This window comes from Marmota flaviventris, chromosome 2 (assembly GCF_047511675.1).
Source record: "Marmota flaviventris isolate mMarFla1 chromosome 2, mMarFla1.hap1, whole genome shotgun sequence".
Classification (NCBI taxonomy): domain Eukaryota; kingdom Metazoa; phylum Chordata; class Mammalia; order Rodentia; family Sciuridae; genus Marmota; species Marmota flaviventris.
In genome coordinates, this window is record NC_092499.1 from 138,282,356 (window position 1) to 138,292,922 (window position 10,567).

Sequence of the window (10,567 nt, forward strand, 5' to 3'; positions counted from 1 at the left end):
CAGATGTCAGTCCTAGAGGTGGCTGGCCAGCTTCCTCCTCTGCTGATAGGGAGGAGCTGGTGACCACACAGTCTCTGACCTGGGTTTGTGCAGTGGAGCCTCGGCTGACGAGTGGGTGGTGTGGTTTCAGTAGTGTCCCTCCCTCCCTGACCCTGTGTTGCCTTGCTCTGTCATCACTTCCTGCACACAGTGATAGGATGCTGACAAGAAGCCAGCAATTGGTCGCCATAGACAAGATACACTGAAGCTCCATGCCCTGCCCTCATCCCAGCCTGCATGGGCCCAGGCCCCACCTGCTGGAACAGGCAAGCAAAGACAGCTCTCTCTGAGCCACTACTGTTCCATCTAGGACTCAGTGTCTGGGCATTGTCCTGAATGAACAGTAAGTAGCCCATTCACTCAGGACATGTGCAAGGCACCTAACAATGAATCCTCCTAACCACCTGTAGGCTTTATCACTCTGCCCATTTTACAGATGAGGAAACAGGCTCAAGGGTAAAGTCACAGGCTTGTCTGAAGTCTCAAAGCTAAGTGGCAGTAAAGATGGGGACTGTAAGTGGCAATAAAGATGGAGTTTGGAGGTCTGTGTCACCTGAGCCCTTGGTTGTCCTAGTAACCCAAAATTTCCCCTCAGAAAACATTTTTATAGGAATTAACCCCCCTCCCAAATCACAGTGTAACTGTTAATTATAAAACTGAAAGGCACCAGGTACAGGGACACTGTATAGCTGCCATACCTGCCCCAGCAACTATGTAGACTGTTTCCAAGGCTGGCACTTGCTCTATGTAAGGGCAGACACAACTCCTCAGGGGGGTTGGGGGTGGGGGCAAAATTAAACCATACTGTTTCTCAGGCTTTGTGTAAACGAGCCTAGTGCTGGATGGGCAAAGAATTCCTGATTTGGGATAATAAATAAATATGCCAGTTCTTATCCAAAGCTTCTCTGCTCTCCCTTGTGAGCTGTGACCTGTGATTCTGATATCACGCTTGTGAAGGGGCCAAGGGAGGCTGTGGGCTCTCCTATTCTACTGCAGCCTAGAAGGCAGGGGACAGGCACCATGGGACATAAAACTTCTTACAATGGCTGTAACCAGGGTTCCAACTCAGAGATGAGAAGAAATGTCCCCTTTAGAGGCCTTAATTCTTTTAACTTCAGAACATATTTATTCTGAATCTGAACATGACTGTGGAGGAAGAGACAGCAACAAAAACTAAACTTTGTCACATAAATTAACTTAAGGGAACTCCAGGGACTGAACCCCATCCCCCCCACCCCACCCCCACCCCAGGGAGATGTTATCCCTGTAGCTAGCACAGCATGGTCCAGGACACATGGAGATGGAGAAGGCCAGTGACAGTCCACCTGCCATTTCCATGGAATCTATAAAGTGCCATCAGCAAAATCACAGGAGTCAGGAGAAAGAACTACCAACAGCCCTCAGGGACAGAGGGCTGTTATGTGGGCAGAGGGTATAGAGGACAAAGATCCTAGCTGCTGTGACCCTGGGACTGGTAGGCTGCATCCTGCCAGTCCTGTCCAGGATGGACAGCCCAGTGCTGCCCTGAACCCTACTTCCCACCCACCACACTCCTTTGTCTCATTCCCTTCCGTCCTGTACTCCCCCGGTGCCTCCTGTGGTGTCCTGGGCCAGGTCATCAGGCCAGTATTGGTCCTCCATATACTGCTCCATGTCAGTGCTGCTATCAGGCTCTCTGTCCTCAGGATGGGCCCAGAAGCTACTGGCTGCCTGCTGTTCCCACTGCGCCTCCACCAGCCGGTACAGCTCCATGGCTGTTGTGGCATCTTCCACGGATGAGTGCCCATGCTGGCCCACCTGTGGATGAGAGCCACTACATCAATGTATGGTGATACAGGCCTGAGAAGCAATGCCCACTCCCAGGGCTTTTTGTAGGGGCTCAAGAACACATACCCCAGAATGTGTTCAGAGAAGAGTTGGAACCTTAGCTGCCTACCACAGGCCACCTAGCTTCTCCGAGCCTGTTTTCCATGAATATAAGACATGGTAAAAAGTCTGATTCAAGTGCTATAAGACCAGATGGATAATGAATATGAAGCACAGTGGGAGCAAGAGTCACCAGACCCCTGATCAAAGGTTCTATGTCTGATAGTAGGAGAAAAGAGAGCAACCTATGGGGATACAAGGACAGAGCCAGGACTTGGGTAGGGGACAGACCTGGAAGAGATCTGGAAGAATGTGGCTATCATAGTGACACTGGGAAAGGTTGTAGAAACACGAGGACAGCCTGTGTAAATGGGAGACCCATGCTTCATGCAACATGACCTGGACCAGAGAAGGAAGAATGGCAAGGTACCCCTGTGGCCTAGCAGGCATGGAGGCCAAGTGGGCCTTGCTCCCTTCCAACCACCCCTGTACCACACACCTGGATCTTCTTATGCAGCAACTGCAGGGCCAGGTCCTTAAGAGAGACTCTGGCTCGGGTGTGGAGGTCAGGCTGACTGAGCAGGTTTGGGACATAAGTGGTATCCCGAGTCTGGCTCCGAGGGTGGACGTACTTGAGGGCCTGGAAGTCATTGTGCAGCGCGTGGCCCACTACCACCTTGCCCTTCAGGAGCTTAAGGATCTGTAAATGGAGAGAGGAGGCATGAAGGCCCCATTGTCAGACTAGTAGCAGACATACCCTGGAGGGCCCTCAACAACATGTGCATGGTCCGCAGGGAGGCAGTACAGAAGAGGGAGACCATGCACCCTACAGTCAACCATGCTACCCCAAGTTTGAAACCAGGCCCTTCTTCTGAGTAAATTAGTGGTACACTTCAGTTCTCTGCACTGTACAAGGGGAACACTACCAATAGCATTCCATGGGGTGGTTGTCAGGATTATGGGGAGTCATGGAGGGGTCAAGTCTTCTAGTCTCCAAATACAAGCAACTCTTCACTGCTGGCACAGGCTTTGCTCTCCGCCTAAAGACTTCACCATCAGCCTTCTCACCCCACCTGGCTCCTCCCCAACTTCTCTCAGGCTGTAAATCTCAGCTTCAATGCCGTCCTCAGGAGGCCTTCCCATGATTTCCCACTACCACTATTCTCTCCTTCAGGGGACACATTTTCTAATCACATATTTACCTCTCAAGATGATCTAACCACCTCTTTCTCCCTGTAATTCCCAGGAGTACAGGGACCCTACTTGATTTGACTAATAATGCTTTGATGAAAGCATTCCATTTATTTATTATTAATTATTGATCAATAAAGACCTGTTATTTGGCAGGGTGTGGTGGCACATGCTTGTAATCCCAGCAGCTTCGAAGGCTGAGGCAGGAGGATCATGATGTTTAAAGCCAGTCTCAGCAATAAGTGAGGCACTAAACAATTCAGTAAGACCCCTGTCTCTAAATAGAATACAAAATAGGGCATGGGCTGTGGCTCAGTGGTCAAGTGCCCGAGTTCAATCCCTGGTACCCAAAACAACAACAAAAACAAAAATACCATTATTTGGGTGAATTCAACATAACAGTATCTCGCACAAGCAGACATACCATAAATGGAAACTCTTGTGAGTATTAAAGGACATAGTTCTTTTTTTCAGGATATTGTCACCTTGCCTCTCTGTGCACTAACTCTTCCTTCTCACCCTCTACACCTGCTTTTCTTTGCAGCTCTGGCTGCCTGCAAAGGGAAGAGTGTGCTTCTTTCCTCCCTGGTCAAAAATCTCCTCACACCCAGGGAGGCTGTGTCCAGGGTCATGGGCCTGGGCTCTCCTTATCACCAGCTGCTTGTCTCCCAAGGTCTAACTCTGCTGGCAATTCATGGTTTACTACTCTCGTGGCAGATGGGTAAGACACACTTAAGACTTTATGGTGGGGTGCATTACCACACTAGTCTCACACCATAACCTCCACCCAACCACCAGTCATAAAATGAGATCAAGCCCACCCCAGGCTAGCTCAGTCTGGACAGAAAGTGGTTCTGCTTCTGAGTAAATGGAAGGGACCAAGGAGCTAGAAGGCTCATCACAGGTCTACCTTCCTTTTTTATTTTTAAAGTACTGGGAACTGAACCCATAGGAGTTTTACGCTGGCTACATCCCCAACCCTTTTTATTTATTTTGAGACAGGGTCTCACTAAGTTGCTGAGGATCTCATAAAGTTACTTAAGTTAGCTCAAATTTGGAATTCTCATTCCTTAGCCTCCCAAGTCACTGGGATTACAGGTTTGTGCCACCACCCATGGCCATAAATCTACCTTCCTACTGCTTCTATTCCTGCTCCACCTGATTGATAAATAATAATCTTTTCAAAGAAACATTTAGACCATAGATGTATGGAAAAGGAAGACAAAGATGAAGTATACCAATATCTTCCAAACCTGCCTAATTCAAATAACCCAGAATCATTAAATAGCAGTTGTAATGCTTGTTTTAAAAATGCAAATTTATTCTTTTTGGGGAGATACCAGGGATTGAACTCAGGGGCACTCGACTACCAAGCCACATCCCCAGCCCTATTTGTATTTTATTTAGAGACAGGGTCTCACTGAGTTGCTTAGTGCCTCACTTTTGCTGAGGCTGGCTTTGAATTCGAAATCCTCCTGCCCCAGCTTCCCAAGCTGCTGGGATTATAGGTGTGTGCCACCTTGCCCAGCCTAAATTTGTTCTTATATTAGATCAATCTATCTACCAAATATATCAATTATATTACTGATGTAATAGAGCACAGCTTAAGAATGTGAATTTCACCTTGGCTTATGCATAATTTTATCCTTGAGAAACACTAAATAAAAGCAGGAAAAACTAGCCAGCTGAACTGGGATCAGTATAAAGGCACAATATATGCAAACCTCAAATAGCTATCAGCAACTTTGTTCACTTGTGTGATGTCCCATACCTCTTCACATCTATTTCTATTTGTACCAGTTTTTTTGTGTGTATGTGCATGGTATTGCAGCCTGAACCCAGGGGTGCTCTACCACTGAGCTACACCCCTGCCCTTTTTATGAGAAAGGGTCTTGCTAAGTTGCCTAGGCTGGCTTTAAGCTTTTGATCCTACTATCTCAGCCTCCAGAGTTTCAGGGATTATGGACGTGTGCCACCAGCCTCACTTTCTTGTAGCACTTTCTGAGAAAACTCTTCTTCCACACACCAACTTACAAATAACCCAAACAGCAACCCTCCTGACACCTGTTTCCATAAGCAAACTTCAGGTCTCTGTCAAGATAAAGTGCCCAACTTATTGGTGCATTATGCATTTCTTAACCATTTAACATGTGCAAAACTGTGTTATCATTTATTATTAGATTATTATATTTCTGTGATATTGCTGACCAGTTCTTTTGAATATTGTATACCAACACCATTTCCCCAGAGATGCTATGATTTTTACGACACAGGTTTCCTTAGTATGATTGTTTGTAGAAATGCACATTGGAGCCCTCCCTAGATTTGAGACATCCTAAATCAGAATCTTCATGGAGGAACCAGGTGGCAAGGATCTAGATTGTTAATAAGGCTTTAGCTATTTCCTATGGTCAAAGGTATCGGATAATTCCTGTTAGAGTGGTCCCAAAACTAATCAATTTTGTTCAAAGCACTTAAAAACTAACATAAGGAAGTATGTCAGAATAGCAACACCTAAGGCAATAGAACTGCGGGCCTTGATAATTTTACACAGGAACATAGCACTCTCATAACAGAATTCAAGAAAGGTACAGTGGTGCACACCTAAAATTCTAGTGACTTGGGAGGTTGTGGCCAGAGGATAGCAAGGGTGAGGCCAGCCTGGGCAACCTAGAGAGACCTGTCTCGAAATAAAAAATAGAAAAGGGCTGGAAGTACAGCTTAGTGGTAGAGCACCTCTGGATTCAATCTCTAATACCAAATAAATAAACAAATAAAGATAACAGCAAAATTCAACATGGAAGTTGCTTATGTCGCCACCATCCCCACAGCCCTCCCACAAACACCAACCCCCAATCCTTTCTGGAGGCAGAGTTAGAATTTTTCACTTACCCTATTCAATGGAAAAGGAACCTACTATTTGGAAAAGTGAGGTGATTTTTTCAAGGTCTCTCACAACCAGAGGCAAGGTGGTAACTCAAAGTCAGGGCTGCTCTGCCCAACACTTTGCATAGACCCACAAATCCCCAACCCTGTCCTCACCTCTTTCTGGGCCACCTGGAAGGGGATGGCCTTGCGCATGTGCTGCCGAGTGATGCCGCTCCAGCGAGTGCGGTAGTCAACGATGGGCATCTCAGGCCGAATGTACTTGTCATAGAGGACGTCACCATGGTAACTCACCACAGAGCAGCGGGCCAGCTCACTCACCCGCCCTCGGGGTCCTGTGCCCACCATCTCACAGTCAATAGCTACACACTTGCTGGGCAAGGGCCCTGAAGCTTCCCTGGAGGTGGGCCTTTTGCTATATGGGCCACCACTGCCAAATTCAGCCCTGGGATGCTGCCTCCCACTGCCAGCAGCTTCAGCGCCTGACAGCACCTCCAATGGGGCAGGCAGCAGGGAGGAGCCTTGTTCCGGTGGCATGGTCAGCAGTCCCTGTTCCTGTAGCAAGGCCTTCCGGGCCATGAAGCGTTGGTGCTGTCGGCTCCTCCTCTTGTGCCTTCTTCGAACCACATCCCTGGCACTGGGGTTGGTAAGGGACAGGCATGGGCACTGAGCAGACTCAGGGGCTTCCTCAGGTACCATGCCAGTCAGCTCCGAACTCAGGGCAAGGGAAGCCTGGGAAGCAATCTTTCAACCGGGTGGCAGCCTGGAGAACACATAAGCAGAGGAGGTGTGTGAGGAGTGTACCACGCAGTTCTTCCTCTACCCTGCAGTGCTGCATAGCTGGGCTGCCCTAGAGTGGAGAGCTCAAGGCACCTCATCAAGTCCAGGACCTACTTTATTAAAAACTGTACTCTTACGTAAACAAATACCAGGTGCAAATCACTGCTCTAAGTACTGCATGGACTCGCTCCATCTCTCCAATGACTGGGCAAAGTATTATTACCCTTGTTTTATAAGAAAAAAAAAAAAACCTGAAGCATAAAGGCTAAGGAATTTAGAAAGACATACAGGCTAATGAGAATCCCAAACCTATATTCTCAACCTCAAGCCACAGCTCACCTCCATATTATTTTACCCAAGAATTTTAGAGGTCCAGTTATAGGGAAATAAAATTCATAAAAAAAGTATTCAAGTTGAGCATCCCTAATGCAAAATCCAAAATCTGAAACTTTTTGATCACTGACAATTATACTGTGAACAAGGCACAACAGGATTTAACCTCGATCTTTATAAAACTGTATATAGCATATATACAGCAGGGGCTCAATAGCTATCTGCTTCCTTCTTCCCAGAGAAGCTAAGATTCTAGCCCATGGTTGATAACCAGATATTCTCAGGTCAGTTTCTCTGCCTGTACTCACTGCCTTTCCTATGCCTCCCTCTGACCATTTTACACCCAGCTGCTGCATTACCCAGAAGCCCTTATCCCACATGTCACACTAAGACTTTCCGGGTCCCAATGGTGCCAGGTGCTGGGCAGTGTTATAAAGATGGTCCTAGACTCTGAGGAATCTAGTCTCACCAGAGCAAGGGAAATGAAGTAGACAGTGTGTTAAGGGCTGGATTAGAGGCACTGGAACGAAGGCTGAGACAATAGGCAGAAGGAGGATTCATGGATGGCTTCCTGGAAGAGGTTATATCTATGTGATGAACAGTAGTAACCCTCCAAGTAGAAGGGAGAGGATTAAGTGGAGGGCAAAGGCTTGACAATGGAGTAGCCCACAGGTGAGGTTGAGGGACCCACCAGCCACTTGATGCCACTGGAGTGTAAAGCATAAATGGTGGTAGCTGAGTGCACTACTCCATTTTACCACTTTATCTTCTGCCTCCAACTTTGGTGGCCCTTCCACAAAGCATCCCTACCCCAGGCTGGTGTCCCCAGGCTGTTTTCTGCTGGTTAAGGGAATGAAAGAGCCCCAGAGGCACCTAGAAAAGTTACTGAAATGTTGCTCAGTATCCCTGACCCACAGCATTAACTGTCTAGTTGAGGAGCAAAAAAATTCACCCTGTGCCCTGTGCTGGCTGCATGGGGAAATTATTTTACTCCTCAGTAAGTTACATGGTGTAACTCAGGGCTCTCTGAAGGTAGGGACAGAGCTCTGTTTGTCTCTGTCCCTTTTCTAACAAGTCAGCCTAAAACCTGGATTGTTATAGGCCACCATCTTCAGAAGCTTCCTTGAAGGAAACTCAAGCTGGGCCTACTATTAGCCAGACTGTGGGGACTAGAAAGCTGGAGGTGACTAAGTTCCCTAGGACACAATCACCTCTAGGGAATTCGTGGCTTGGTAGGGATAGAGAGAGTTCAAAAGTTATAAGGGCATGCTCAGGATGGAAGTGATGGTTGCAAAGGAAGGGTACCTGGTAGCTTAGGCAAGCACAAAACAAGACCTGGAGTAGGGAATGCCTGGCAGTGGAGGGGACACTCTGCAGTGTTTTAGACAAGTCATCCAGGGAACTCAGGAATAAAAGGACATTCAGAAAGAGAAATCACAGGCACAAAGCCCAGAGCCAAAAGCACACCCACTGAGGGAGGGCAAAGGGTTCAGTGCAACAACTAAAAAGCCAGGAGGTAGACAGCCAGGAGAAAAGTGAGTGGGGATGGCAAGAAAACTGTTCCTGGAGAGTGAGTACAAGTTTGGGCTTAATAAAAAATTGATGGGGAAACACTGAGGGTTTTAGGGAGAGGGTGAAAGAAATACACCTGCCTTACAGGAAAAAAAGCCTGGATTTGATTAAGAGCAAAGGTTTAAAGAAATGGGAAGGGGGCAGGAAGTGAAGTGCCAAGTTTGCTGATGCCTGCATTTGCATGAGGATTCCTGGCACCTAAGCCAGTGCGAGGCTTGATGACCCCATCCTGACTCATCTATCCTCAGCTGTTCATGGCTTCCACAAGAAGCGCTCTCCTTTTAAAAAAAGGCTTTTAACTGTAAGCAACTCCCTCATACTGACAAAACACACCTTAGAATTCAGAACCTCAATTTGCCTTAGCCTGGCAATGCAAGAAAACCTGGCCCAATGAGACCTACACCAGTAATTGACTTCTGGGTGGAAGTGAGGAGCTTTCCCCTCCTCTACTTGGGGTTGAAAGCTCTGTGGGTCAGGAGCTGAGACCGTGGTTAGAGTAGCTTTCTTGATCCTGCTGGCAAGGTTTTAAAGAAGTCAAAATTCGATTTCCTAAGAAAAGGTCTCTATGGCCTTGTTCCAAGAGAAAACAACAGTCCTTTTCCATATATCCTGGTCTTGATGACATGTCACAACCAACAACCATCATGGGCACATCTTGGGACCCCAGATGTTTATAGCTGGGGATAAGTTTCGCTCAAATGGCACAATCCTTCAGCAAAGACAAATACAAATTCGTTTTCCAGCCTGGATCCAGGGCTCTGATGTCAGCTCAGACACGTGGCCCTCGGATTAGGAGTCCCACGTCTAAGGGAAGGGCCTCAGCGCAGAGTCCTCTTAGTACAGGCCCCATAGGAACCACAGAGTCAGAATCATCAGCGGGCAGATCAGGAAGGAGCGAGCAGTCCTAGACCCTGCCTTGGGTCTAGGACTACATGACCTCGGGCAAACCCAGGGCTTCTTACTAGGTTAAGGCTTCGGAAAGACAGTTAATTACTCGAAACATGAGGTTTGTTACGCTGCCGATTCTCAGGCCTATTCCCACCCAGTCTGAACTGCCCTTTGGCGACCAGGGACCGAGAATCTGTTTTTTAAAACCGCCTGACCCCACCCCCAAGCTATGATTCCCCAAATCGCCAAATATGAGAAAGCCTGGCTCACTAAGGTTCCCCGCATTACTACAAACTTCTGGGGATCAAGAAAAACAAGGCGAAAGAAACACCACACGACCTCGCCGTCCGCTGGGCGTTCTCCGCGGCAAGACGCGAGGGAGGCCCGGCCATACCGGGAAGGGCTCGGGGGTTAGGCACTTACTGGCCGCCGCGTCCAGGCCGAGTCGGGATGAGGGAGGCGGTACCCAGGCCCGGCCCCCGTACCTGCCCGCCCGAAGCTTGTGGTCGGCGGAGGCTAGGCGCCCCTACCCCACCGCGACCGCCAGCGGCCCTGGACACGCCGCGCCAGCCCGCCCGAACCGGCAACGCTGATCAGGGTCCTAGTGCTCACCTGAAACCGCGGACGTCTCTTCCGGCGAGCACGTGGCGCCCAGGCAGCTGGCAGCTCCCGCATGCCCGGGCAAGCCCGGCTACGGCTGCCCGCCCATTGGCTCGCTGGAAGCAGCGCCCGCCTAAGACCTCTTCTGATTGGTTGAGCCTGCCCAGATGCGGTAGGTGTTCGGAGTCGAAGGGCGGGAGCTCGCGGAGAGGGCGTGTCCGAGCCGCCGGGTGGGAGGGCAGATTTAAAGAGAACCCGGCAGACCGTGCATCAGCTCCCGGTTCCAACTCGCCTTGCTGCTAGAGTGGAGATGGTGTTTGTGAGCCAGCTTCGTTCCACCCAAGGCCGAGTAAATTACAGTGTACACCCACATCTGCAGAATGAGAGCAGCAGTCATTGCCTCCTCCAGAAT

At 48.8% G+C, this 10,567-nt stretch overlaps 1 protein-coding gene across 4 annotated transcripts; it reads right to left on the reverse strand.

Annotated features, from left to right (window-relative positions):
- Nucleotides 1-1,284: 1,284 nt before the first annotated feature.
- Nucleotides 1,285-10,251, reverse strand: Aen (apoptosis enhancing nuclease). 4 transcript variants are annotated; one of them, XM_027921205.2, is made up of 4 exons: nucleotides 10,168-10,251; nucleotides 6,139-6,745; nucleotides 2,405-2,605; nucleotides 1,285-1,836 (listed from the first exon to the last, which is right to left on the reverse strand). In XM_027921205.2, the coding sequence occupies exons 2-4, from the start codon at nucleotides 6,679-6,681 to the stop codon at nucleotides 1,600-1,602; spliced, it is 981 nt and encodes a 326-aa protein (XP_027777006.1). In that variant the 5' UTR covers nucleotides 6,682-6,745; nucleotides 10,168-10,251; the 3' UTR covers nucleotides 1,285-1,599. The 4 variants fall into 4 exon arrangements, with proteins under 4 accessions (XP_027777006.1, XP_027777002.1, XP_027777012.1 ...); XM_027921201.2 differs by lacking the exon at nucleotides 10,168-10,251 and adding an exon at nucleotides 9,979-10,144; XM_027921211.2 differs by lacking the exon at nucleotides 10,168-10,251 and adding an exon at nucleotides 10,041-10,137.
- Nucleotides 10,252-10,567: the final 316 nt, after the last annotated feature.

Coding starts and splice junctions, on each gene's coding strand:
- Aen (XM_027921205.2), bottom strand. CDS start 6,681: ATGGTACCTGAGGAAGCCCCTGAGTCTGCTCAGTGCCCATGCCTGTCC. Junction 2,606..6,138: donor TCCAGGTGGCCCAGAAAGAG/GTGAGGACAGGG, acceptor CTCCATTTACAG/ATCCTTAAGCTCCTGAAGGG. Junction 1,837..2,404: donor TGCTGCATAAGAAGATCCAG/GTGTGTGGTACA, acceptor TCTCATCCACAG/GTGGGCCAGCATGGGCACTC.